At 38.5% G+C, this 23,690-nt stretch overlaps 2 protein-coding genes across 2 annotated transcripts in view; one reads left to right on the top strand and one right to left on the bottom strand.

Moving 5' to 3' along the window:
• The window catches only part of LOC121385584 (EGF-like domain-containing protein 2), a 38,955-nt gene extending 35,275 nt beyond the window's left edge, over positions 1-3,680 (top strand). Inside the window, exons 15-16 of the mRNA XM_041516322.1 lie at positions 2,011-2,119; positions 3,209-3,680. Coding sequence (XP_041372256.1) covers positions 2,011-2,119; positions 3,209-3,360 — 261 coding nt within the window. The 3' untranslated portion in view covers positions 3,361-3,680. The remainder of the gene's footprint in view (positions 1-2,010; positions 2,120-3,208) is intronic.
• A 1,443-nt stretch (positions 3,681-5,123) lies between these two features.
• LOC121385684 (perlucin-like) lies at positions 5,124-21,795 on the bottom strand. The gene is made up of 5 exons (XM_041516452.1): positions 21,470-21,795; positions 20,689-20,777; positions 11,207-11,297; positions 6,905-7,136; positions 5,124-5,252 (listed from the first exon to the last, which is right to left on the bottom strand). Exons 1-5 carry the CDS (start codon positions 21,525-21,527, stop codon positions 5,210-5,212), a joined length of 513 nt encoding a protein of 170 aa, XP_041372386.1. The 5' UTR covers positions 21,528-21,795; the 3' UTR covers positions 5,124-5,209.
• Positions 21,796-23,690: the final 1,895 nt, after the last annotated feature.

Raw genomic sequence — 23,690 nt, 5'->3', positions numbered from 1 at the left:
TAACCTGAAATTGATTTGTCTTAACGTATACATGAGCTACAAGCGTAGGGTTTTAACTAGGTTTCAGTTGCAAAAGACGTTTAAATTTGTTTAAAACCTGGTTTTGCAGGATATGTAAGAAATAGAAACTTCATTCGTGTCCATTACATAGCATATATCATACAGCTCGTTGCTTAAAGACGTATGCAGCTCGCTTTCGCTCGTTAGATACGTTTTTGAAACAACTCGTTGTAATATAAATGTTATCTAACGGCCACTCACGTAGTATTCTCTAGTTATTTCTGGTTAGATAACAACAGAGACCATTCAGCAGTTACGTGCACAAAATATGGCATTTTAATACACTAATTCATATGTTTAATACATGTTTTGAAATTAAACATTTTCCTAAATAAATATTATAGGATAAAGATTATTTTTACTGGTGGATGATGATAACAATGGTTATGAATGGTGGTGATGATGATAACAATGGTTATGAATGGTGGTGATGATGATAACAATGGTTATGAATGATGATGATGATGATGATGATTATAGCAATAGTTATGAATGGTGGTGATGATGATAACAATGGTTATGAATGGTGGTGATGATGATAACAATGGTTATGAATGGTGGTGATGATGATAACAATGGTTATGAATGGTGGTGATGATGATAACAATGGTTATGATGGTGGTGATGATGATAACAATGGTGGTAACAATGGTTATGATGATGATAACAATGGTTATGAATGATGATGATGATGATGATAACAATGGTTATGCATGATGATGACGATGATAACAATGGTTATGTATGATGCCGACGATGATAACAATGGTTATGAATGATGGTGATGATGATAACAATGGTTATGAATGATGATGATGACGATGATAACAATGGTTATGCATGATGGTGACGATGAAAACAATGGTTATGCATGATGATGACGATGATTATGATGATAACAATTGTATGAATGATGGTGATGATTATATCAATGGTTATGCATGGTAATGATGATGATGATAATAACAATGGATATGAGTGATGATGATAATAATGGTTATGAATGATGATGATGACGATGATAATAATGGTTATGAATGATGATGATGACGATGATAACAATGGTTATGAATGATGGTGATGATGATAACAATGGTTATGAATGATGATGAGGACGATGATAACAATGGTTATGCATGATGATGGCGATGATAATAATGGTTATGAATGATGATGATGACGATGATAACAATGGTTATGCATGATGGTGATGATGATGATGATCATAACAATGCTTATGAATGATGGTGATGATGATGATCATCATCATAACAATGGTTATGAATGATGATGATAATGATGATAACAATGGTTATGAATGATGATGATGATGATCATAACAATGCTTATGAATGATGGTGATGATGATGATGGTGATGATAACAATGGTTATGAATGATGGTGATGATGATAACAATGGTTATGCATGGATATGATGAAGATGATGATTATAACAATGGTTATGAATGATGGTGATGATGATGATGATCATAACAATGGTTATGAATGATGATGATGATGATGATGATGATAACAATGGTTATGAATGATGGTGATGATGATGATCATAACAATGCTTATGAATGATGGTGATGATGATGATGATCATAACAATGGTTATGAATGATGATGATGATGATGATGATGATAACAATGGTTATGAATGATGGTGATGATGATGATCATAATAACAATGCTTATGAATGATGGTGATGATAATGATGATGATGGTGATGATGATCATAACAATGGTTGAATGATGATGATGGTGATGCTCATGATGATAACAATGCTTATGAATGATGGTGATGATGATGATGGTGATGATGATGATGATCATAACAATGGTTATGAATGATGATGTTGACAATGGTTATGAATGATGGTGATGATGATAAAAATTGATATGAATGATGATGACGACGACGATGATGTTGTGTTCTATTTCAGGTTCAGTGCTCCGCTCGGAGGAAGAGAGCCACCGGGGACCAGTCTCAGACGAACGATATGAGCGTTCTTCTGAACGTCAATAACGCATTTTCTAGCATCCCAACTAAAGGTGATTGTTCTGGCCTGGTGCTTGATAAAACTTACAAAAGTCTAGAACCAAGACTCTAATAGAGTCCGAGACACTAATGTCATGACAACGCAATACAAACTGTATGCCTGTGGCGTTGTATAGAGATTGAGTCTGGACTCATAGGGCTGAATTTACGAAGCCTGCTTTACTTAAACGCAGGTGTTTAAGCCTAGTAAATGTACGTAGTTAAAAGCCTGTAAATTCGGCCCTAAAGGGTGTATACTACCAAATCAAATCCCATAGACGAAAATAGTAACATATGTGGCTAAAACTACCTGTAGCGTATCAATCGACATAAACGCCACAGATATAAATACTACCACCCCTCACACTTAAAGTGAATCAGATAAAATTGGGGGTCAAGCTGCTCGTTTCTGAGATAACGGGTAGCGTCTATGACTATCTTAGTTCCGCACAAAATTCGAGTACTTTTGTTTACAGGTACCCCATACATGTTTTAAGCACAAGGTTACTTGACACATTGGTACTAGATGAAATAAAATTGCATTTTTTTTTTACCCAGATGAAACTATTATTTTTTACAAACAACACACTCACATTTATAACCAATCACAGGACTTCTGGTGTTCACTTCTCTATCAAAAGTCTATCGAATTTTGACCCAGCCGGAAGTTGTTTGGTTTAGTACTACCTAAACGTTTTATAAGCATGGGTCCTGGTTGTCTGTATTTCTATCTATCTGTCTGTCCGAGTCTGTATGTGTTTCTCTCTTCCGATTGTTGATCGGTTATATATATATATATATATATATATATCCGTCTCTCTCTCTTTCTGTGTGTGTGTGTGCGCTAGCGGTGTCGTTAAACAAAACAAACTTTAAACTGTCATGGCTATTTACACATTTTTGATTATCTTGTATGACACCTAATAGCCGATCTCTATTTTTGTATGGCCCTTGAACTTAGGAGATACAAAAATGTGTTCGACCCAGTAGGGGACGTGTATTTCTTTAGCAGTACTCTCAGATGATTGTTGTTGTTTTGTTTCGTTTTTTGGGAGTCGTTATCTTTTAATATTGTATTCGTATTCCATATTTTATGATTTCAGTGGAAAAGACAAATGAAAAGGTGTGTGTACATTCAACGCCGATGGTAGCGATCGTAGCCTCGTTGTCAGCTGTGATCTTCATTCTGCTCATGATTTGTCTGGCCCTGTTCGTGCGCAGTGTGACGAGGAAGCCTTCGAAAAATCACCACTAACAACCAATCAGAATCCTTCTATGAATTCCCAATAGCGACCAATCAGAATCCTTCTTAGAATTCCAAATACGTGACAATTTCGAGTCAGACCAGTTAGAAACGAAATACTTTTACAAAACAACCAACTAGAGATTTCTGAGCAACAGCCAATCAGAATTGTTCTTACAATTATGAGTAGGAAGTAGAAAGATTTCTTTAAGGTCTCACTACACAGATGACTTCCGGGTGAGAGTTCATTCATCATGGGTCCACTATAGTTCCTAATTGTGACACATGTTATGGTTCACATATTCACTTCTAGGAAATGGTGAAGAATTAAAACAATATGTATGTTTAATGGGTAAGCCTTCTGGCTGTATTTTGCCCATGTTATTTTGTAATATTGTGCATCGACCTTTTGGGACATGGGTATATAGCGCAAGTGACAGCCGGAGTGAATCGGTTAATGAACCACCTGTTCGGACCGGTACTACAGCCAGATGCAGTCATATAGCAAAAAAACTGAGACGGAAATGTTCTCAATTTTGGAGTGAAAATAAATGCTTATATAATGTATATTCGCAATGGTGTATGTTGTTTGTGCCAACGAGAACCTGTTCTATGGGCAATCTTCGCTTGAAGTTGGGCAGTTTAACATGGGTTTCAATGGCAGATGACATCTGTGTAGTGAGACCTAAAGTAATTATCTTTCACAAAGCAAAATCTTCGCCCATCTTCAAATGATTAGAATTCAAACTGTAAAGGCATCACACCGTCGTATATTTTGCTTCGTCTCTGTGTAAATTATCAATATTTATTTTTACTGAAGAAATATTTGATTCCAATGTAGGTCTCCATATCGTGCATGAACTCTACATACATTTAAAACTGTCTCAGATTTAGCTCAGGCGTTGGAAAATGGCAGCAAAGGGGGAGAAGGCAGGCGCTTACATATTAATTTGATTTTCAACATAGGTGCCAATGAATTATATGTCCCCCGCTCCAACCCCTGCTCTTCCGATGGCTATGTTAAGGCCATAATATCTGGAATATTTTAATAAAAACATATAGAAAATGCATCATCTAGTTTTGCTTTGTACTGTTTTTGTTTGGTTTGGGGTAGTTTGTTGGGTTGGGGGTTTTGGGGTTTTGTTGTTGTTGTTGTTTTTTTGGGGGGTGGGATTTGTGGTGGTTGTTTTGTTTATTTTAGGGGGTGTCGTTTGGGTTATTTTTACTGTTGTTATTTATTTGGTTTTGTTATGGGTTTCTTTCGAGTGTTTTTTTAACGGGGGGGGGGGGGTAGGGAGGGGCAGCTTTTGACTTGAGCTAGTTAGTAATGCAATGTTGTTCTACTGCCAGCGGGATGCTATAAAATGACCTACATTTAAGGAGCAGAGCCCCGTTCCACAAAGCAATCTTAGCCCTAAGATCAACTTAAGTGCATAGCCTGGAGCCTAATTCACTCAATTCTCGCAACTTTGCGATCTCACAATGTAATGCTAAAAGACTTGCAAAGAGGATGCTTTGTTGTCTGGCAGAGCCTAAGAGACCTTTGTGAATTAGGCCCCTGTAATACTGGAAGGGTTTAGACTGAAATCATGGTTTAGGTCAATCTTAGGGCTTCTGTAACAGTGGTGCCTTGAATCGTTAAATGACCTAAAACAAAATATCCCAGTTATGATTAAATCGCTCTAATGTTTTCAATCCCACTAGACATGGGGACCGTGACAAAAAGTCTTGGAAATGAAAGGTGCATTACTAGAGAAGAAACATAGACATTTATATTTCTGTTTCCAGCTTTTATTACAATGAAGTCATTCATACCACCGGGCTTCCCGTTTAGTTACCACCCTGACGATTTGAACTTCTGTCAGCCAACATGGGGTAGCAGTGGTGGTGTCGGTGGATTGAATCTGTCAACAAAAATGAAAACGTATACGCAGTCCGTTTGCCTAAACATAATGGAATCAGTTAATTGGCATGTAAATACACAATCATATATGTATGCACACACACACACACACACGCGCGCGCGCGCATGCATATATATATATATATATATATATATATATATATATATATATATGCACGTGCACGCGCGCACACACATCTACAACAATAAGTTTAAACGCATAGGAAATCGTATTATTAAATTATCAAAACAGATCCGATGTAAATATTAGGCTAAGTGGGTATTACGTAGTCCTGGGGAGTGGCAGTCCTCCTATACACGAAGCACAGCGCCCCACATCCACGGGTCAAATGATTTCATATCCTCACATTGGTCATGGTTCCGGTAAAACCTATAGCATATCGCAGGGTCGCAAACAAAGACAAGTTTGTTTGGGGGGTTGTGGGGGGGTGGGGGTGGGTTTGTGGGTTGGGGGACGGTTTTTCTGTTGTGTTTTTTTTTCCTCTTTTTTAATATGATAGTAGATGGTCTGCGCAGGATCGACAAAGTGGAAATGTACGGTAACATGATTTACGTCTTATCCGTGTAGCGATCTGCGACGTGTTACATGTTGTATGGGAACCATGGTGCAACACTGCGATTTCCCAGTGCAAAATGTTAAAGTTTGTTTTGTTTAACGACACCACAAAAGCACATTAATTAATCACTGGCTATTGGATGTCAAACATATGGTAATTTTGACCTGTAGTCATCGGAAGAAACCCGCTGCATTTTTCTATTAGCAGCAAGGGATCTTTTATATGCATTTTCCCACAGACAGGAAAGCACATACCACGGCTTTTGACCAGTTGTGGTACACTGGTTGAAACGGGGAAACAAAACAGCTGAATGGATCCACTGAGGTGGGTCGATCCTGCGACGCAAGCACCTTGTAATGACGATGCAATTCATGGCCCGTGGAGTGTATTTGAAAGTGCAATTTGACAGCGGCGGAGGAGGGGAGGACACACTCCGTCTGATGACCCGGATCTGTCAAAGGGAGTTGGACCTGTCAGAGGGGGTTCGGGTCATGCTCCCTTTAGACGAGTTTGAATTTTAGGTTTTTAAATACGGCATTCTGAGCACAATAACAGGGAAAACTGGGGTACCGTGGCCTCGCCTCCCACCCCATCCCCTGTTCCGTTGCTCCTACAGTGGCGTAGGGTGGGGGGGGGGGGGGGGGGGGGGGGCGGAGTCAATGATTTTTTTTTTTAAGCTGTATTAAGGTTTATAAAATCATACATACACACATAGGCCTACATACATGGTGTACATACATACATACATAGTGCGTAGCCAGGATTTTATGGGGGGGGGGGGCCATATTGGGGGGCAACCAGCACTATGTATGTAAGTACTATGTCTTTCGCAAATAAAGAAGTCATGGTCCTCGCCCCCCCCCCCCCCCCCCCCCCCCCCCCCCCCCCCCCCCCCCCCCCCCCCCCCCCCCCCCCCCCCCCACACCACCTGTTCCTTTGCCCCTGTGCTGTTAATGACGCCCCGAGTTTTACTCACGGTCTTTCGCAAATAAAAAAAAGTCGTGGTCCTCGCCCCCCTCCCCACCCCCTGTCGCGTTGCCCCTGCAATGTGAATGACGCCCCGGGATTTACTCACGGTCTTTCGCAAATAAAGAAGTCGTGGTCCTCGCATTCGTCGTCATTCCAGTGTAGATCGTACTGAGCCTCGTATTCGAGGCAACGCTCCAGACCCTGATACGAACCATCAGGTTGCCCTGGCGACCAGTCCGAATACGTCACTAGCGAATTGTCGTCAGCTACCCAGCGCCATGTTTTATCCAATAATGAATCGCTGGCCCCAAGCCACAAATCATATCCAAAGAATATTGCTGTAAATAAAATAATAATAATAATTATTATTATTACCCATTTGGTTAAAAATATCTTAGTACATAATATCAAAGTTATACGTCCCACTAACACGCCAAGTGAGGTGTGACACTTCGTGACGTCATCGATTGGAGCACTACAACCTGACAGGAACGTCAACCAAACGAGATGAGTGATATAAATTAAGATTGATTATGGGTAGTAAATAGAATATTAAACTCGTTACCATTTCGTATCATGTTTATGTCCCTCGTAAAATAATTTCCATTGTCACTCGCTAAAGCTCGTGGCAAATGAACATTACTTCACTCGGGACATAATGATAATACGAAATGGAAGCTCATTTAATATTCTACAATTATGTACATGTAACTGTAAGGTTGTTGACCTCATAAGGGCATAGTTGCACGGGTTGTGTGACTTGGAGTATATATATCATGCACGTTCCTCTTTTGGTAACGCTCACTGCTAGACGTTTTACAGAACAAATTTAAACGGCTTAAAACACACTGCTACTGTGGCTGGGTCTGGTGACTACGGTACTGGTAGAAAAAGTAAAAGTTTGTTTTGTTTAACGACACCTCTAGAACACATTGATTTATTAATCGTCGGCTATTGGATGTCAAACATCTGGTAATTTTTACATATAGTCTAAGAAAACCCGCTACACTTCTCCATTAGAAGCAAGGGATCAATTATATGCACCATCCCATAGACGGCGTTTGATATACCAGTCGTGGTGCACTGGCTGGAGTGAGAAATACCCCAATGGGGCCACCGACGGGGATCGGACCAAAACCGACTGAGCATCAAGCGAGTGCTTAACCACTGGGCTACGTTCCTCCCAGCGGTCCAAAAAGAAACACATTGAAATCAAAACATACCGCGTCTATGATGGCGCTAACTGGCCTCAGACTAGAGTTGTCCACCCATTTCGTTGGCCAAAATACGGAAATGAATGCGAGAAAATATAGTTTTCTTGTACGCTGGATTGTTCCACTGGGTTTGACAGGGAAGAGGATGCAGTTAGTGAATATGTGCACTTGGTTTACACTGGATACTACATACTGTTCCCCACAGCACCTTGAAGTCATGCAACATATTTAAAATGCACAGAAATGGGTGTGATTCGGTCCTTTAGCTCACGTGTGTTTATTTACATTGCTATAACGTTAAAAAGAGCTGGACAACAGGGGCCGTCCTTTTGAGTGCTCACTGACCCCATGCAGGTAACGTTTCTTGTGAAATGTTAATGGCCTGGTGAAAGTAATACAAGTGCTACAGCCACTGGGGCTACATGAAAAAAACATAGTGTAATTAATTGTGGTCTGAGACCAACTACAGGTCTGGCAGCAGACGACATAGAACATGCGCTATATTTTGACAGCGCCAAACTTGCCAGACTCAGACTCACCAAATCCAGATTCAATGTGTTCTGCGCCTAAGTAGTTTTAATACAAAACAGCTGATTGGTTAAATCCACATATATTTCATCGTATGTATTCCCAGGAAATATTTTGTTAGGTCGTTTATTTCAGCTGTCACAACAAAAACAAACAAAAAATCATGAATTTGCTTCAACAAAAAATATAAAATTAAATAAAATTAAAAAAATTTTTTAGAAAAATTTAAAATTAAAAAACCCCCAAAAACATGTGGGCCTACAACGTTAATATCATTTACTTCAAGAAACGTTCAGAAAAACATGTATGACAATGATATTATTTGTCAAAACAACACTTAAAAAATCTCATTTGCTTTAATAAAATTTTGAGAGAAAAAACAAGGTACAACATTGGTATCATTTGTCAAAACATGACTTTAACAAATTTAATTTTCTTCAATATATTTTGATAAAAACAAAACAAGTACGACAATGATATTATTTGTCAAATGAACACTTTAAAAATCTCATTTGCTCCGATTACATTTTCAAAAGAAAAAAAATTAATTACGCACATTTATATTATTTCACAAAACAACAGTTTAAAAGCAAATATCTCATTTGCTTCAATTGATTATTTTCGAAAAAAAATATGACCTTGATATTTTTTCGATCTATATTTTCTTTACTACATTTTCAAAAAAGCAGGTATGACATTTATATTATCTGACAAATCAAAATTTTAAACATCTCAATTGTTTCAATAAATTTTGGAATAATACCCGCACAACATTGATATTATTTGCCAAAATAACACTTTAAAAATTGATTTGCTTCAATAAATGTTTGAGTGAAAAACAGATATTATATTGATATTATTTGTTAAAACAACACTTTAAAAGTCTTATTTGATTCAATACATTTTTGAAACAGTAAACAGACAAACTCTAAAAAAAAGAAGAAGACACTTTAATTCAGTTGATTGTACAAACGTCTCACAAGTGTAGGTACAATACAATTACATATGTAAGATACAAAGTAAACCATGTATGGTTATCAACGAATAGGTCTTCAGTGGCGGATCCAGGGGTGTGAATAGGGTGGCTAGCCACCCCCTCCCTTCCTAGGCAATTTTTTTTTCTGTTCATTCTAAACATATACCTTTACTTTAAAGTTTTGTTCAGCAAGATGCATATAAAGCCATTCCGTTAGCGAACATAATATGTTGTAACCTCATCGTGGTGCAGGGGTGTAACATTCTCTTTGAGAATGGCCAATACAGCACAAATTGAAATTTTGAGTAAAAGTCAGTATCTGTCTGTGATATTTGTATTTTTGCACCGTTCTTTACACTGTTTTTATTTAACTCTTGAATTTTTATATTGATGTTGGTCATCACTTTATTTGTTTGCATTATCATAGTTTGACACCCAATAGCCGATGTATTTTTCGTGCTGGGGTGTCGTTAAACATTCATTCATTCCGCCTTGTTGTCAATCAGGTGTACAATTGAACAGAATATGGCTGGCATCGGTAAGGACAAAATTAAATCGTTTTCTATATATTTTGGTATGAATCAGCAAAACGGCAAACAAATTTGTATCAACTTTATGGAATTATTAATTAAGAATTAGATCCTTGGAAATCAGTGAAATAACGCTCTAAAATGTCCAGAATGCTGAAATTTCAGGGGGCTTTGCCCCAGGAACCTTCACCATGGCTCAGCCACCGGTTCACTCCATCTCAATCCAGCCACCCCCTCATATTATTTTCTAGATCCACCACTGGTCTTTAATATTATTATACATATATAAAAGTAGTTATAACTTATAGAGTCAGTCTAGATGATCGAGTTTTCGTATTCTCATAAAGAAAATTTTAATTATTTAATAATCAACTCGGCTTGAGCGAACGAAAGGAGATCTTGTAACATATAGTTAATGTTTGTTTTGTTTAACAACACTACTAGAGCAGCTTAATTTATTAATCATCGGCAACTGAATGTCAAACATTTGTTTATTTTGATGTTGAGCCTTAGAGGTTAGAGAGGAACATAGGCGTGCGGGGTCCCATTTTTGTTGGGATGGGGGGTGGGGGGGGGGGGGGGGGGGACGCAGGCTGGTTTTTGCTCGAATGAAACGAAAGTGCCCGAATCTGGATTACAACGTTTATTCGTAATAGCATTACTGCCAAATAGCTATATGGGGTTGCAAATGAATCGCCAGGCATGTTTACGTGGATTACAACTAATATTTTGGGAAGAATAATGAAAATACATGCTGAAAATCTTTTCAGGCCAGCTAATTTTTCCCGAATATCTCTATTGTTTTTGCCCGAATTTGAGGATTTTCTCCAGGACTGCTCCCCCCCCCCCCCCCCCCCCCCCCAGTGATCCATAACTGGTTCAACAAAGGCCATGGTTTGTGCTATCCTGCCTGTCGGAAGCGCAAATAAAAGATCCCTTGCTGCCTGTCGTAAAAGAGTAGCCTATGTGGCGACAGCGGGTTTCCTCTGAAAAACAGTGTCAGAATGACCATATGTTTGACGTCCAATAGCCGATGATAAGATAAAAAATCAATGTGCTCTAGTGGCGTCGTTAAATAAAACAAACTTTACTTTTTTACTTATGGAGAGGAAACATGCTATATATTTAAAAATCTTTAACAAGTTTATTGCTACGTGTACCTTGCTGTTGTTTGAGGTAGCCAACCAGGAACGCGTTCTCTTCTGATGTCGTCACAGTCGCCAGGTGAGCGCCTAAGGAATGACAGTGTTGCTATGGCAACAAAAATACAAAACAATAATTTACACAACTAGGTCAGCTGTGTTACTACGCGGCCCGAAGAACCACCAATTATTACACATAGGAATATAGTTCTATTTAAACAATAAACAGAAATAAGAAAGAACGAGTCAAAAGTTATCTATAATTTTAATGATATTGTTTGAAATGCCTTTTAAAGACAATATAATAGCTAAAATTCACGAACAATATAATATTTAATTTGTTCGTAATACGTCAGAAAACCTTCAGCGTGCCAGTTTTATCAACGAAGAGAAATGTCAAGAATTGTCTGAGTCGTCAACGGTGTGTTTTCTTTCATTGATGTTCATGGAATTATTCGTTGCTGAAAAGTTTAACTTTATATTAAATTTGCCTCCATAAATCATTGCTCCACTGAATAATCCGGTTGACAGTTTGTCACGGGGATTCTATAATACCCGTAACCGAATAAAAAACGATTATCCAAATATCTCTCCTAACTGTATATCTATTAGATCTCTCTGTATCGAGCAGTATTTACCCGAGTGTGGCTCGTCTAGGTATGATCAGAGATACGATCTTATATAAAGTATATGTAATATAGCACGTTTAGTTCACTAGTAAACACAACAAAAACACAATACTCTTTGGAATCTGTATTAACCTACGCTGACAAATGTACTGCCGCAGTAGTTAATTAATAACAATAATAATAACAACCCAGAACTAATCACTTAATTAGTTAATCTCTAGGTGTCTAGTTTACACAATATGCTAATCACTTCACCGTGAAACAACACCCACACGTGTGATAATTGAGAAACGCTAACACACACACGTTGGATAATGGAGAAACGCTTCCAGGGGAAGTTAATTAATAAAGGAATTACAACACTATTCCTAACTGGTTAATTTTTAATTAACCCTAACTACTCATTCAGTAACCTTGTAACACAGAATTAATACTGGTACCTATCACAATAAAGACAATAACCTACAGTTTACCTAGGTCCTCTAGGATGACTGGCTAAGCTTTATATCACCAAATACTCGTATAATGGTAGAACAATAAGTCTACGATTTACTTCGTCAGATGACCGAAGACACTGTCTAAAGAATATTGGTATAATACAGTATTAAAATATTTAAAGTCACATCAATCACATCAAAGTTATACAACAGAGCAGAAATAATATATTTACCAAAGTCCAAACGGACTAACGTTCCCGGGAAGCCTTCCTTTTTGGTTCTCCTCGATTTCTCTAAACCCTAGCTATTTATTCAAAACTCTCAGAGACAGCGAATATCGCCTGGGGGTACAACGCGGTACCTCACCTATCATCTGTCATTCCACCTCTCCCAGAGTCGGTATATTTTTCTCTGATCGTCAGACTGTCTGTCGCCATCGTCGCCAAATCACGGTTGTAAAAACCGCACTCGCGGAGGTATTACGTAACTACTCGCCACATGGCCTCCGCACCTGGCTGGGTGTGTATTAGAAAGTTGCCCACCTGGGCTAAGTGCAATGAAACTGCACACGGCCCTCTAACACAATTAATATCGCCACAGGCGAAAACAAAATTAAGAGCATGTTCCGTCACACACACCCACCTCAAAAAGGATATTTCCTCTACTCCTAGGATTTCCCTATTCCTAATAGGGAAATATACTACATTAAAACAAAAAGGTGCGTTAACCGACGCATACGGGCATTTATAACACATGTAATAATAAGGTGACTACCAGTAATCACACTGAGTCTCTGAGTCCCTGGTATACAAATAAAATATATAAAAACAAAACAGAAATCAAGAATGTCAACACATTATCATAACGTTCAACTTCGGGACAGGGCATCAGCGATTACATTGGATGTGCCCTTGATATGTTCAATGGTAATTGGGTATTCTTGCAGGAGAAGACTCCATCTCAAAACTCTCTGGTTGGAGGCTTTCATTAGGATGGTCCAGTCCGTCTTCGTCTTCTTGGAACAGCACAGCTCCAGCACCCACGTCACTGGCACCCACAGCTAGCCTGAACGGCATTCGGTAGTCTGGTGCTGCCATCACGGGAGACGAGTAGCGCATCTGCTTGAATTGGTTGAATGACTTCTCGCCTTCACCTGACCACTGGAACTTCGTTTCTTTCTTTTTCAGTGTCGCACGTTTTCCAGGTTTTCTCTGATAGGCATGCTGTCGAATCGGTGTAGCGTTCGGTTCCAAGCGCACATCTTGGCTTAAGGTGTTGGTAACCGTTGGAAGGTCCTGACAAATGGAAACATTGTCTTGTTTCAACGTAGTCAACTTTGCTCGCTGGGGGTTCAAGTCTGCTAGCATCTGGCTGTTGGTTAATTTGATCTCTGCTGTCTTGACGTCATCACAGGAAATTGAGTGACTCTCAATTTGGACCGGTATCACTGGAACTATCGGCAGTCTGTCAAAATAACCTTTTAGCAAATTGATGTGACAATACCTACTTTTCCTAACCCTATCAGGAGTGTTTCTCACATACCCTGTCTCATTAACCCGTTTGCGCACAACATAGGGCCCGAAATACCTGTTCTGCACAGAATCCCGTTTAATGGGAAGGTACAGCAGCACCTTATCCCCTGGTTTAAATTCCCGACTCCTAGCCTTCCTATCAAACACTGATTTTATTTTGCTCTGAGCATGGCTCAGTTGCTTCCTATCCTTTCTATCTCTAACTCTCTTATTCATTAATACTCCCTTGTCCACAGTTAACAAGGCAGTGCGAGCTGCCAACAATTTTGGATCAGCCCCCTGCTCTAGAATTAACTCTTGTCTATTACAAGGTAAATCCCCTCTATCAAACACAACTGGCTCAATTCCCCTCTGCGGGAGATCAACAGGTTCCACCACATTTAATTCCTCAGTTGACTTATCTACCATTTAACTGATAACCTCATCCACTCCAATTTCATGGCTCACACACGTATCAGACAAATCACAAATATCCTCTGGGTCTCGTGCTAACCTACTGGCCATAGCCCTAGTCTTTACACACGCAGGATATTTAATCTCATCAACCTCACACTCTTCTATTGGTAAAGTGCTGTCTTTAATTAACAATTGGTCACATTTCGGCTGACAACACTGACTAGTCAAATCATTTCCCAACAAAACTCCTATGTTTTCAACAGGCAAGTCCTTCACAACACCCATAATGACTGGTCCCGTCACAAACTTCGAACACAAGAAAACGTTATGTAGCCGGACAACCATAATTTCTCCAGTAACTGAGGTTAAAGCCAAACTACGTCCTGTATCGGAATTTTCTATACCAGCTAAACACTATTGCGTGATCAGCGACTGACTACAGCCGGTGTCTCGATAGATTGATATTGCCTTAGGACTCAATTTTTGTTTCACATCACAAACCATATCAGTGGACACATACGGGTTTACTTTCTCTGCCATGGGACTAACCATTAACTCTCTCGCTAACGGAGCTGACCTCACTAAACCGACCACTTGCGCATTATCGCGTTTCCTTTTAAAACAGTCCTCCGACAAGAAGGTTAATCTTTTTACAGTAACTGCAATGTGGACGAAAAGTTCGTGCATTGGCTGATAATGCAGGCTTATCCTTACTTTGCCCACCAGGTGCATTCCTTGCCTGACTAGCTGACCAACTAGATGACTCTCCCCGATAGTTACTTTCCCGGGAAAACCTGGCTGAAATTTCTTCTTATCTCCCTGTTGTAAAGAGCTACCCTGTACTGCCTGAGCTTTGTGTATTAACACGTAATCATCTGCCACTATGCCTGCCTCCTCTATCTTTTTGACATCACGATCCTCTAAATGAATATGTAAGCTAACTGGTAACCCATTTTTAATGTCCTGTAAGATCAACAACTCTCGTACCTCGGTATATGACTCTACCTGATGAGAAACAACCCATTTATCAAACATCCCTGCCTTCTTAGCCACAAACTCACTATAACACTGACCCTGCGTTTTTTTCAACTCGCTATACCGTAAACGATAATCCTCAGGTCGTAATTCATACGCCCTCAACACTGCCGCCTTAACTAGGTCGTACTGACTTGCTCGCTCATCACTCATTGAATTATAAGCTACACTAGCCTTCCCCTTAAACCTAGACACGGCTAACAATGTCCACTTAGACTGCGGCACAATTTAGCTGCTTAGCGGCCCGTTGAAAAAGTTGGAAGAACATATCTACCTCCTGGTCATCAAATACAGGCACTGATCTATAAGCCTCCGACATGTTAAAACCATTTCCTGCCTCACGTCTAACTTCTTCAGTATTCAACTTTAACTCATGTTCCACTTTTAATTTTGCTAACTGGAATTCTTTATCCCTATCTCTCTCTTCTCTCTCTCTCTCTCTCTCTCTCTCTCTATCTGTATTTTCTCTTTCTCTTTCTCTATCTCTCTCTCTATCCCTCTCTCTATCTTCTCTATCTCTATCTCTCTCTTCTCTATCCCTCTCTTCTCTTTCTCTCTCTATCCCTCTCTCTCTATCTTCTCTATCTCTCTCTCTCTATCTAATGCACGTTCTTGTCTTTCGTACTCAAGTTTTTTAAAAGCTAACTGTTGTTCCACACTTAACTCATTTATCTCTATCTCTGGAACAATCTCACTGTCTTCCATAACAGGACTATCACCAAAAACATCCTGGATAATAATTGTCTTTATATCACCTAAGGTTTTAGCTGATGTTAAATCAATTTCTCGCTCACCCGCGATTTCAACTAATTCGGCCTTACGTGCTCGCTTAATCTCCACTACACTGAGCGTAGGCCTATCTAGCAAATTCTTATCCATGTTTAGATATGACGCACTTAATATTAATTAATTTTCTAGTGAACAACGTTGCTACTTCTAGTAATTTGTAAAAAATAATTTATAAAGCCCCCATTTACAAACAATACTTTTTTAAATGTGCATGTCCCGTTTCAGATCCGGGACGAGCGCCTCAATTTTCTACTCCTGTCAAGGGGATTCTATAATACCCGTAACCGAATAAAACACGATTATCCAAATATCTCTCCTAACTGTATATCTATTAGATCTCTCTGTATCGAGCAGTATTTACCCGAGTGTGGCTCGTCTAGGTATGATCAGAGATACGATCTTATATAAAGTATATGTAATATAGCACGTTTAGTTCACTAGAAAACACAACAAAAACACAATACTCTTTGGAATCTGTATTAACCTACGCTGACAAATGTACTGCCGCAGTAGTTAATTAATAACAATAATAATAACAACCCAGAACTGATCACTTGATTAGTTAATCTCTAGGTGTCTAGTTTACACAATATGCTAATCACTTCACCGTGACACAACACCCACACGTGTGATCATTGAGAAACGCTAACACATACACGTGCGATAATGGAGAAACGCTTCCAGGGGAACTTAATTAATAAAGGAATTACAACACTATTCCTAACTGGTTAATTTTTAATTAACCCTAACTACTCATTCAGTAACCTTGTAACACAGAATTAATACTGGTACCTATCACAATAAAGAAAATAACCTACAGTTTACCTAGGTCCTCTAGGATGACTGGCTAAGCTTTACATTACCAAATACTCGTATAATGGTAGAACAATAAGTCTACGATTTACTTCGTCAGATGACCGAAGACACTGTCTAAAGAATATTGGTATAATACAGTATTAAAATATTTAAAGTCACATCAATCACATCAAGGTTATACAACAGAGCAGAAATAATATATTTACCAAAGTCCAAACGGACTAACGTTCCCGGGGAGCCTTTCTTTTTGGTTCTCCTCGTATCTTTAAACCCTAGCTATTTATTCAAAACTCTCAGAGACAGCGAATATCGCCTGGGGGTACAACGCGGTACCTCACCTATCATCTGATATTCCACCTCTCCCAGAGTCGGTATATTTTTCTCTGATCGTCAGACTGTCTGTCGCCATCGTCGCCAAATCACGGTTGTAAAAACCGCACTCGCGGAGGTATTACGTATCTACTCGCCACATGGCCTCCGCACCTGGCTGGGTGTGTATTAGAAAGTACAGCTCGAGGACCGTCGCGCAGAAGTATTACGTAACAAGTTGCCCACCTGGGCTAAGTGCAATGAAACTGCACACGGCCCTCTAACACAATTAATATCGCCACAGGCGAAAACAAAATTAAGAGCATGTTCCGTCACACAGTTCATTCAAGTTTTCTACGTGAGGAGACGGTGCATGTGACGGCATTGTTGCTAAAGTCGACGACAGTCACTTTTCGCACCCTTGTTTTGGCTTCGTACACAATAAATATAGCATATCTTACCGTAATTTCAGTAGAAATCCATATTTCGTAAAAGGTGCAATTTTTTAATCACAAGATTTTGTTCAAACACATCCAGGTGTATTAGTAATGTTAAAAAAAAAACAGGAAGGAAACGTCATGTACCCTGTTTATGGTTATTATACGGTCTCACTACACAGATCACTTCCGGGTGAGAGTTGATTGATGAAAGTCCACTATAGTTCCTAATTGTGACACATGTTATGGTTCACATATTCACTTCTAGGAAATGGTGAAGAATTAAAACAATATGTATGTTTAATGGTAAGTCTTCTGGCTGTATTTTGCCCATGTTATTTTGTAATATTGTGCATCAACCTTTTGGGACATGGGTATATAGTGCAAGTGACAGCCGAAATGAATCGGTTAATGAACCACCTGTTCGGACCGGTACTACAGCCAGATGCGGTCATATAGCAAAAAATTGAGACGGAAATGTTCTCAATTTTGGAGTGAAAATAAATGCTTATGTGGAAGTATGTGGTATTTGTTTTAGTTAGGATTTGTATTTAATGTTTTATTTGCAGATATTGCCTGCTATCAGCTTTTGTAATTAATGTATGTTTTTATTTACAGCTTGCCTGCTGTCAGCTTATTGTGTAACTAATGTTTTATTTTATCCTTAGCCAGGTTATGTCAAACGATAGGCTGGTAACTTGTAATTGTGGTAATCGTTTCTTTCTGCTTACACTGTACTAACGCACGTTACTTGCCTTGCATGTTAACTATTGTTCTCAAACTCCTCTCCCAAGCCCATCAGGGAATAAAACAACTTGTCTCTAGTGTTCAGGTTTATTTCTCCTGCTAAGATTATATTGTCAGGCCAGATTTCATTTTTAAAGGTGGAACTGAAAGTATTATTTAAAAGTGGATATTATCTGAAAGGTTAGTCTGTATTTTGCTTTATTTAATATATGTATGTTTTGTATACATGCATTGTTAGTTAACACCCTTAGAAAGTACTGTGGCTAGTTATTGTTTAATTACTTTATGAATGTATAAAGTAATGAGTATTTATATTGGGTATATAGATTAAATTACATTGAATTAATATTTGTTCAAGATAGCTGGCTTAAAGAAAAACTACAATCTGAATGTCATGTTAATTGTGTATGTGTATTTGTATGTGTATGTGTTTTAGTTCATCATGTTTAACGATATGTGATTGTTAATAGTTTCTTTTATATGTCTTGTATTTGAATTGTAGATTGTCCTGTTCTCTTTCTGTGTGCTGGAGAATCCAGTTTATCTTACACCCAGGTGTCATCTACCTGGTATGAGTTTTTATGTATTATGTTTATCAAATATCAGTTTTTCATGTATAATTGTGGTATATGACCAGTTGTATTTGTCATGTTCATCAAGTGTACTTATTATATGTATTTGTTTTATGTTATCAAATGTTTTTATAGTTTGGCATTAAATACTTAGGATTTAAAGCAGGATAATTCAATTTACATTATTTTTATGATGAGATGAATATGATTAAAAGATATACATTTGCTTAAATTGTGATATAAATGTTATATGTATACGTAAATTATTTTACTTGGTGACATATACATGAATTCTATATGTATTCTATGATGTGATATTTATTGTTGTTTTATTGTTCTTGTAGGGTGTTTTTCCTTGTCTTCATTTTGTGTGACATCGAATAAATTGTCTGGACCGACCCGTAGCTGTTTTCCTTTCTGTGTTTGAGAAATGTGAAAAAATCTGATACTGCTACACTTATATAATGTAGGCCTATGTTCGCAATGGTGTATGTTGTTAGTGCCAACGAGAACCAGTTCTATGGGCAATCTTCGCTTGAAGTTGGGCAGTTTAACATGTGTTTCAATGGCAGATGACATCTGTGTAGTGAGACCTAAGGAGATGCAAAGTGACGTCAATGGAATACTGACGTCATTTAAATTCAAAATTAGCTATATTATTACAATGCTGCGCCACATTAAAATAAAAACTAGTCTACTAACCTTGCCGCCTGTCAAATTCCTATAACAAGCAAACAACGCTGTTTACAGGTCGTACAAAATAACATTTTAAACAAACCAAGCACAAACTTTGTTTAGATATCGCGAAGGGCATTCCCGGTAACCATGTGCTAAAAATAGTATCGTTGAATACGGTATAGTTCCGGCAGTTGAGTTGAATACGGAAAGTTGTATTCAGAGCTGTATTTATATAGTAAGATTTAATGGGTATGTAATAATAGTAATTATTATTACATAATGAGAATATATCTGTATTCTTATATTAAAAAAATGCATTTGGAGGTAAACGGTAACTGTTCAGTATAAATGTATGTTAAGATTTAGGCTATCACATTTTGTGTTTTATTTTGCTTTTAATATTATTTTTGACACTCTTGCTGGTTATAATGTCTCGAATTTGATTTTTGTCTTAGTAATGTTTCAACTGTTTATTTCCGCATTCCACTGCGTGTCATACAACGTCATAGGATTACGTTACGTCAGTAAATCCCTTCGTTTTAAGGCATTGCGGGAAATTATGTGTTGGCGTATTTTGATTCTGATAAACAAAGCAGGAATATACGAGTCTTATGGATGACATTATGTAATAAAACAATTATTGACCGCATTTCGGCCTCGGTCAATATGAATTTCTTCGGTCCATAAAACATGATATTACCCTCAATGACGGTCAATAATTGATAAGTATAATATTAACAGCAACAATAAGAACAATAATGATGATGATGATGATGATGATGATGATGATAATAATAATAATTAGTATGTCGTCACAGTCGCCAGGTGAGCGCCTAAGGAATGACAGTGTTGCTATGGCAACGAAAATACAAAACACTGTTTTCACAACAATAATAGTAAGTATAATATTAACAGCAATAATAAGAACAATAATTATGATGATGATGATGATAATAATAATAATAATAATAACAATAATAATAATTAGTATTAGCAGCAGTAGCAGGAGTAGTAGTAGACGTAGTGGTGGTGGTGGTGGTAGTGGTAGTAGTGGTAGTGGTAGTAGTAGTAGTAGTTGCAATAATATTTTTATAATTGAGTAACAATTAAATAAAGTACATACTTGAGCCCGTTGCCATGACATCCCTCTATTGACAAACAAGTAACACGATGCATTGTGATGCACGAATAGATTCGGACACGAGGCTTCAACTGAAAAAACCTCCAGTTATATACCAAGCAACAAAAAAAACTCTAATACATACATACATACATGCATACATACATACATACATACATACATACATACATACATACATACGTGCATACGTGCATACATACATACATACATACATATACACACACATATAATGTGTGTATGTGTGTATGTATGTATGTATGCATTTATGCACGTGTGTATGTATATATTCGAGTGTGTGTGTGTGAGTGGGGGGGGGGGGGGGTATATATACCGTGACACTTCTTCTCCATCCATGGCACATTGATTATTAATCATCGCCTTTTGGATGTCAAACACAGACAGGATAGCACATGCCACGGCCCTTAATATACCAGTCGTGGTGCACTGACGGAAACGAGAAATAGCCCATTGGGCCCACCGAGAGAGAGAGAGAGAGAGAGAGAGAGAGAGAGAGACAGAGAGACAGAGAGAGGGAGAGGGGGTGGGGGGGGGGGGGGGGGTAACATTCATAACACACCCACGGACACGCACAATCGATATCTTTTGTATACCTGCGCAATACTCGAAACATATGACAATAATACATGAAATACCAATATTTATGAGTGAACACGAAACCAGTCAGTATTATGCGTGCACCATATTGTTAGATAATTTATATTAATGTTACAATTATTCTCTAAGGTAAAACAATAACTTTTACCTGAAAACGTAACGAGATATTCAGTGACAAAAGCCAACACAATCCACAAAGAACGCATACTGTTGAAACTGTATTTGGGTTCAGTGTCAAAGATAAATAATCATGCTCAAGTATATAGGTCAGGGATCAGGTGTTGATTTTTTTATTTTTTTATTTTTTATTTTTTTATTTTTTTTTTTTAGTACTACGAATACATGTAAAAATAAAAAGGCTATCGTGAACGTTTTCTTGTCGTTTTTTCACCCTCCACCCCACCCCTTTCTTTGTTTCTTGGTTCCTCTTTGTTGTTTTTTGTTGTTTTGTTGTTGTTGTTGTTTAATTCTTTTTTTTATTTTTTTTACCTGGGTTTTTTGTGTGTGTGTGTGTGTGTGTGTGTGTGTGTGTGTGTGTGTTTTTGTCGGGGTGGGTGGGGGGGGGTGGGGGGGGGGGGGGAGTGGTGATGGTGATATATTTTTTGGGTGGAGTGGGGTGGGAACTTGTCCTACAATGTATATAAAAAAAAAAGGTTTTACATATTTTTAAGCCTCAAATTGATTATTCCCATATTTTAGTAATCAGGTTTGACAAGAAAACTAAAACCTTCACAAAGCAGCATTCTTTTGCCGACTTCAAATAATGAAGTTATAAAATGAATAACTTATGTGAAATAGATTTTGCTAGACAATGTGTTATACATCAAAATTGGTTTTGACACAATGGGTGCACTCCTTTCACCTCTCCTGGACATGTTCCAACTGTTCTGTCCTGGACAGCGAAAGGAATGAGTTTGGAACAGGAAGTTACTTCACCAACATGGCTGCTTCTGTTGAGGAAGCGGCTGCTGCAGCAATCATGATATTGGAATCGGAATAAGACGACAATGATGATGATAGTCCATCACTGACTATGTTGATTATGCTACAATGTTTGAAATAATAAATTTTATATATTTTGTATAAACCGCAATTAGCCAACATTTGCTATTCGGCGCCGCACCGGTCACGGGTTTAGTACGAAAGGGAAGGAAAGGAAAGGATATATTTATCGACGAACTCAACACATTTAATTACGGTTATATATGGCGTCGGACTACACACATATTGAGAGAGGAAACCCGCTGTCGCCACTTCATGGGCTACTCTTTCTGATTAGCAGCAAGGGATGTTTTATATGCGCCATCCCACAGACAGGATAGCACATACCACGGCCTTTGCTACTGGGCTACGTCCCGCCCCGATTTAGTACGAGTGCCTAACCTATTGTTATTAGCAATTAGGAAGGAAGGAAATTATTTAACAACACACTCAACAATTTATTTACGGTTGAGCAGCAAGGGATCTGTTATATGCACCACCCCATAGACAGGATAGCACATACCACGGCCATTGATGTACCAGTCGTGGTGCACTGGTTACCGGCCTCGGTGGTGTCGTGGTTAGGCCATCGGTCTACAGGCTGGTAGGTACTGGATTCGGATCCCAGTCGAGGCATGGGATTTTTAATCCAGATACAGACTCCAAACCCTGAGTGAGTGCTCCGTAAGGCTCGATGGGTAGGTGTAAACCACTTGCACCGACCAGTGATCCATAACTGGTTCAACAAAGGCCATGGTCTGTGCTATCCTGCCTGCCTGAATACTTTAATACATAACAATGTAATACATCTTAGCAAACACTGGCATACAGTAACACTGTTACACATACAGAATTAATACTGTATAATGTTAACTATTCTGTCAAGCACCAACATGTAACACAAGTCACATTACCTTTGAATTCACTTAGTCAACTCTGTTTAGAAAACCCCAAAGAACAGACCAAACCAGGCTATGAAGTTCCACATCCAACCCCAAGGTAAATACAAGTCTTTCTAATTGTCTTACCAAAACATGGACAGTGTTTTTACTACAAAGATTTGGTCTGTCTTGATCAAAATACAAGAAAGAACCACTACAAATAGTCACAATAATAATAATGATGGAGCGATGCATCTTTGAGCCGTGTAAAGACAGCAAATCCGACAAGCCACTGATTAGATCAGGACAACAACGAATGCGTTCAATAATTGAAGCCAGTAAAGTATACAAGGATGGTCGCCATGAATCCCTTGAGCAGTTACTAGCAAAGGATGAAAATGCCACAGTTTTTTGTCATCGAGACTGTGTCTCAGCTTATACATCAAAATCACATTTGAAACGGCATTTAAAGCGGCATCCTGATCACACGCCCACCCAAGACATTCC

The sequence above is a fragment of the Gigantopelta aegis genome, chromosome 11, assembly GCF_016097555.1.
Source record: "Gigantopelta aegis isolate Gae_Host chromosome 11, Gae_host_genome, whole genome shotgun sequence".
NCBI lineage: Eukaryota > Metazoa > Mollusca > Gastropoda > Neomphalida > Peltospiridae > Gigantopelta > Gigantopelta aegis.
Note: the sequence above shows the minus strand (reverse complement) of the source record. Positions and strands in the feature narration are given on the sequence as shown.

Excerpts from the sequence above, each read along its gene's own strand:
- LOC121385684 (XM_041516452.1), bottom strand. The coding sequence starts at position 21,527 with ATGCGTTCTTTGTGGATTGTGTTGGCTTTTGTCACTGAATATCTCGTT. Across the intron at positions 20,778-21,469 it reads ATATCTCGTTACGTTTTCAG|TTGAAGCCTCGTGTCCGAAT; the intron begins GTAAAAGTTATT and ends AGGTTTTTTCAG. Across the intron at positions 7,137-11,206 it reads CTACCTCAAACAACAGCAAG|CAATATTCTTTGGATATGAT; the intron begins GTACACGTAGCA and ends TTTTATTTACAG.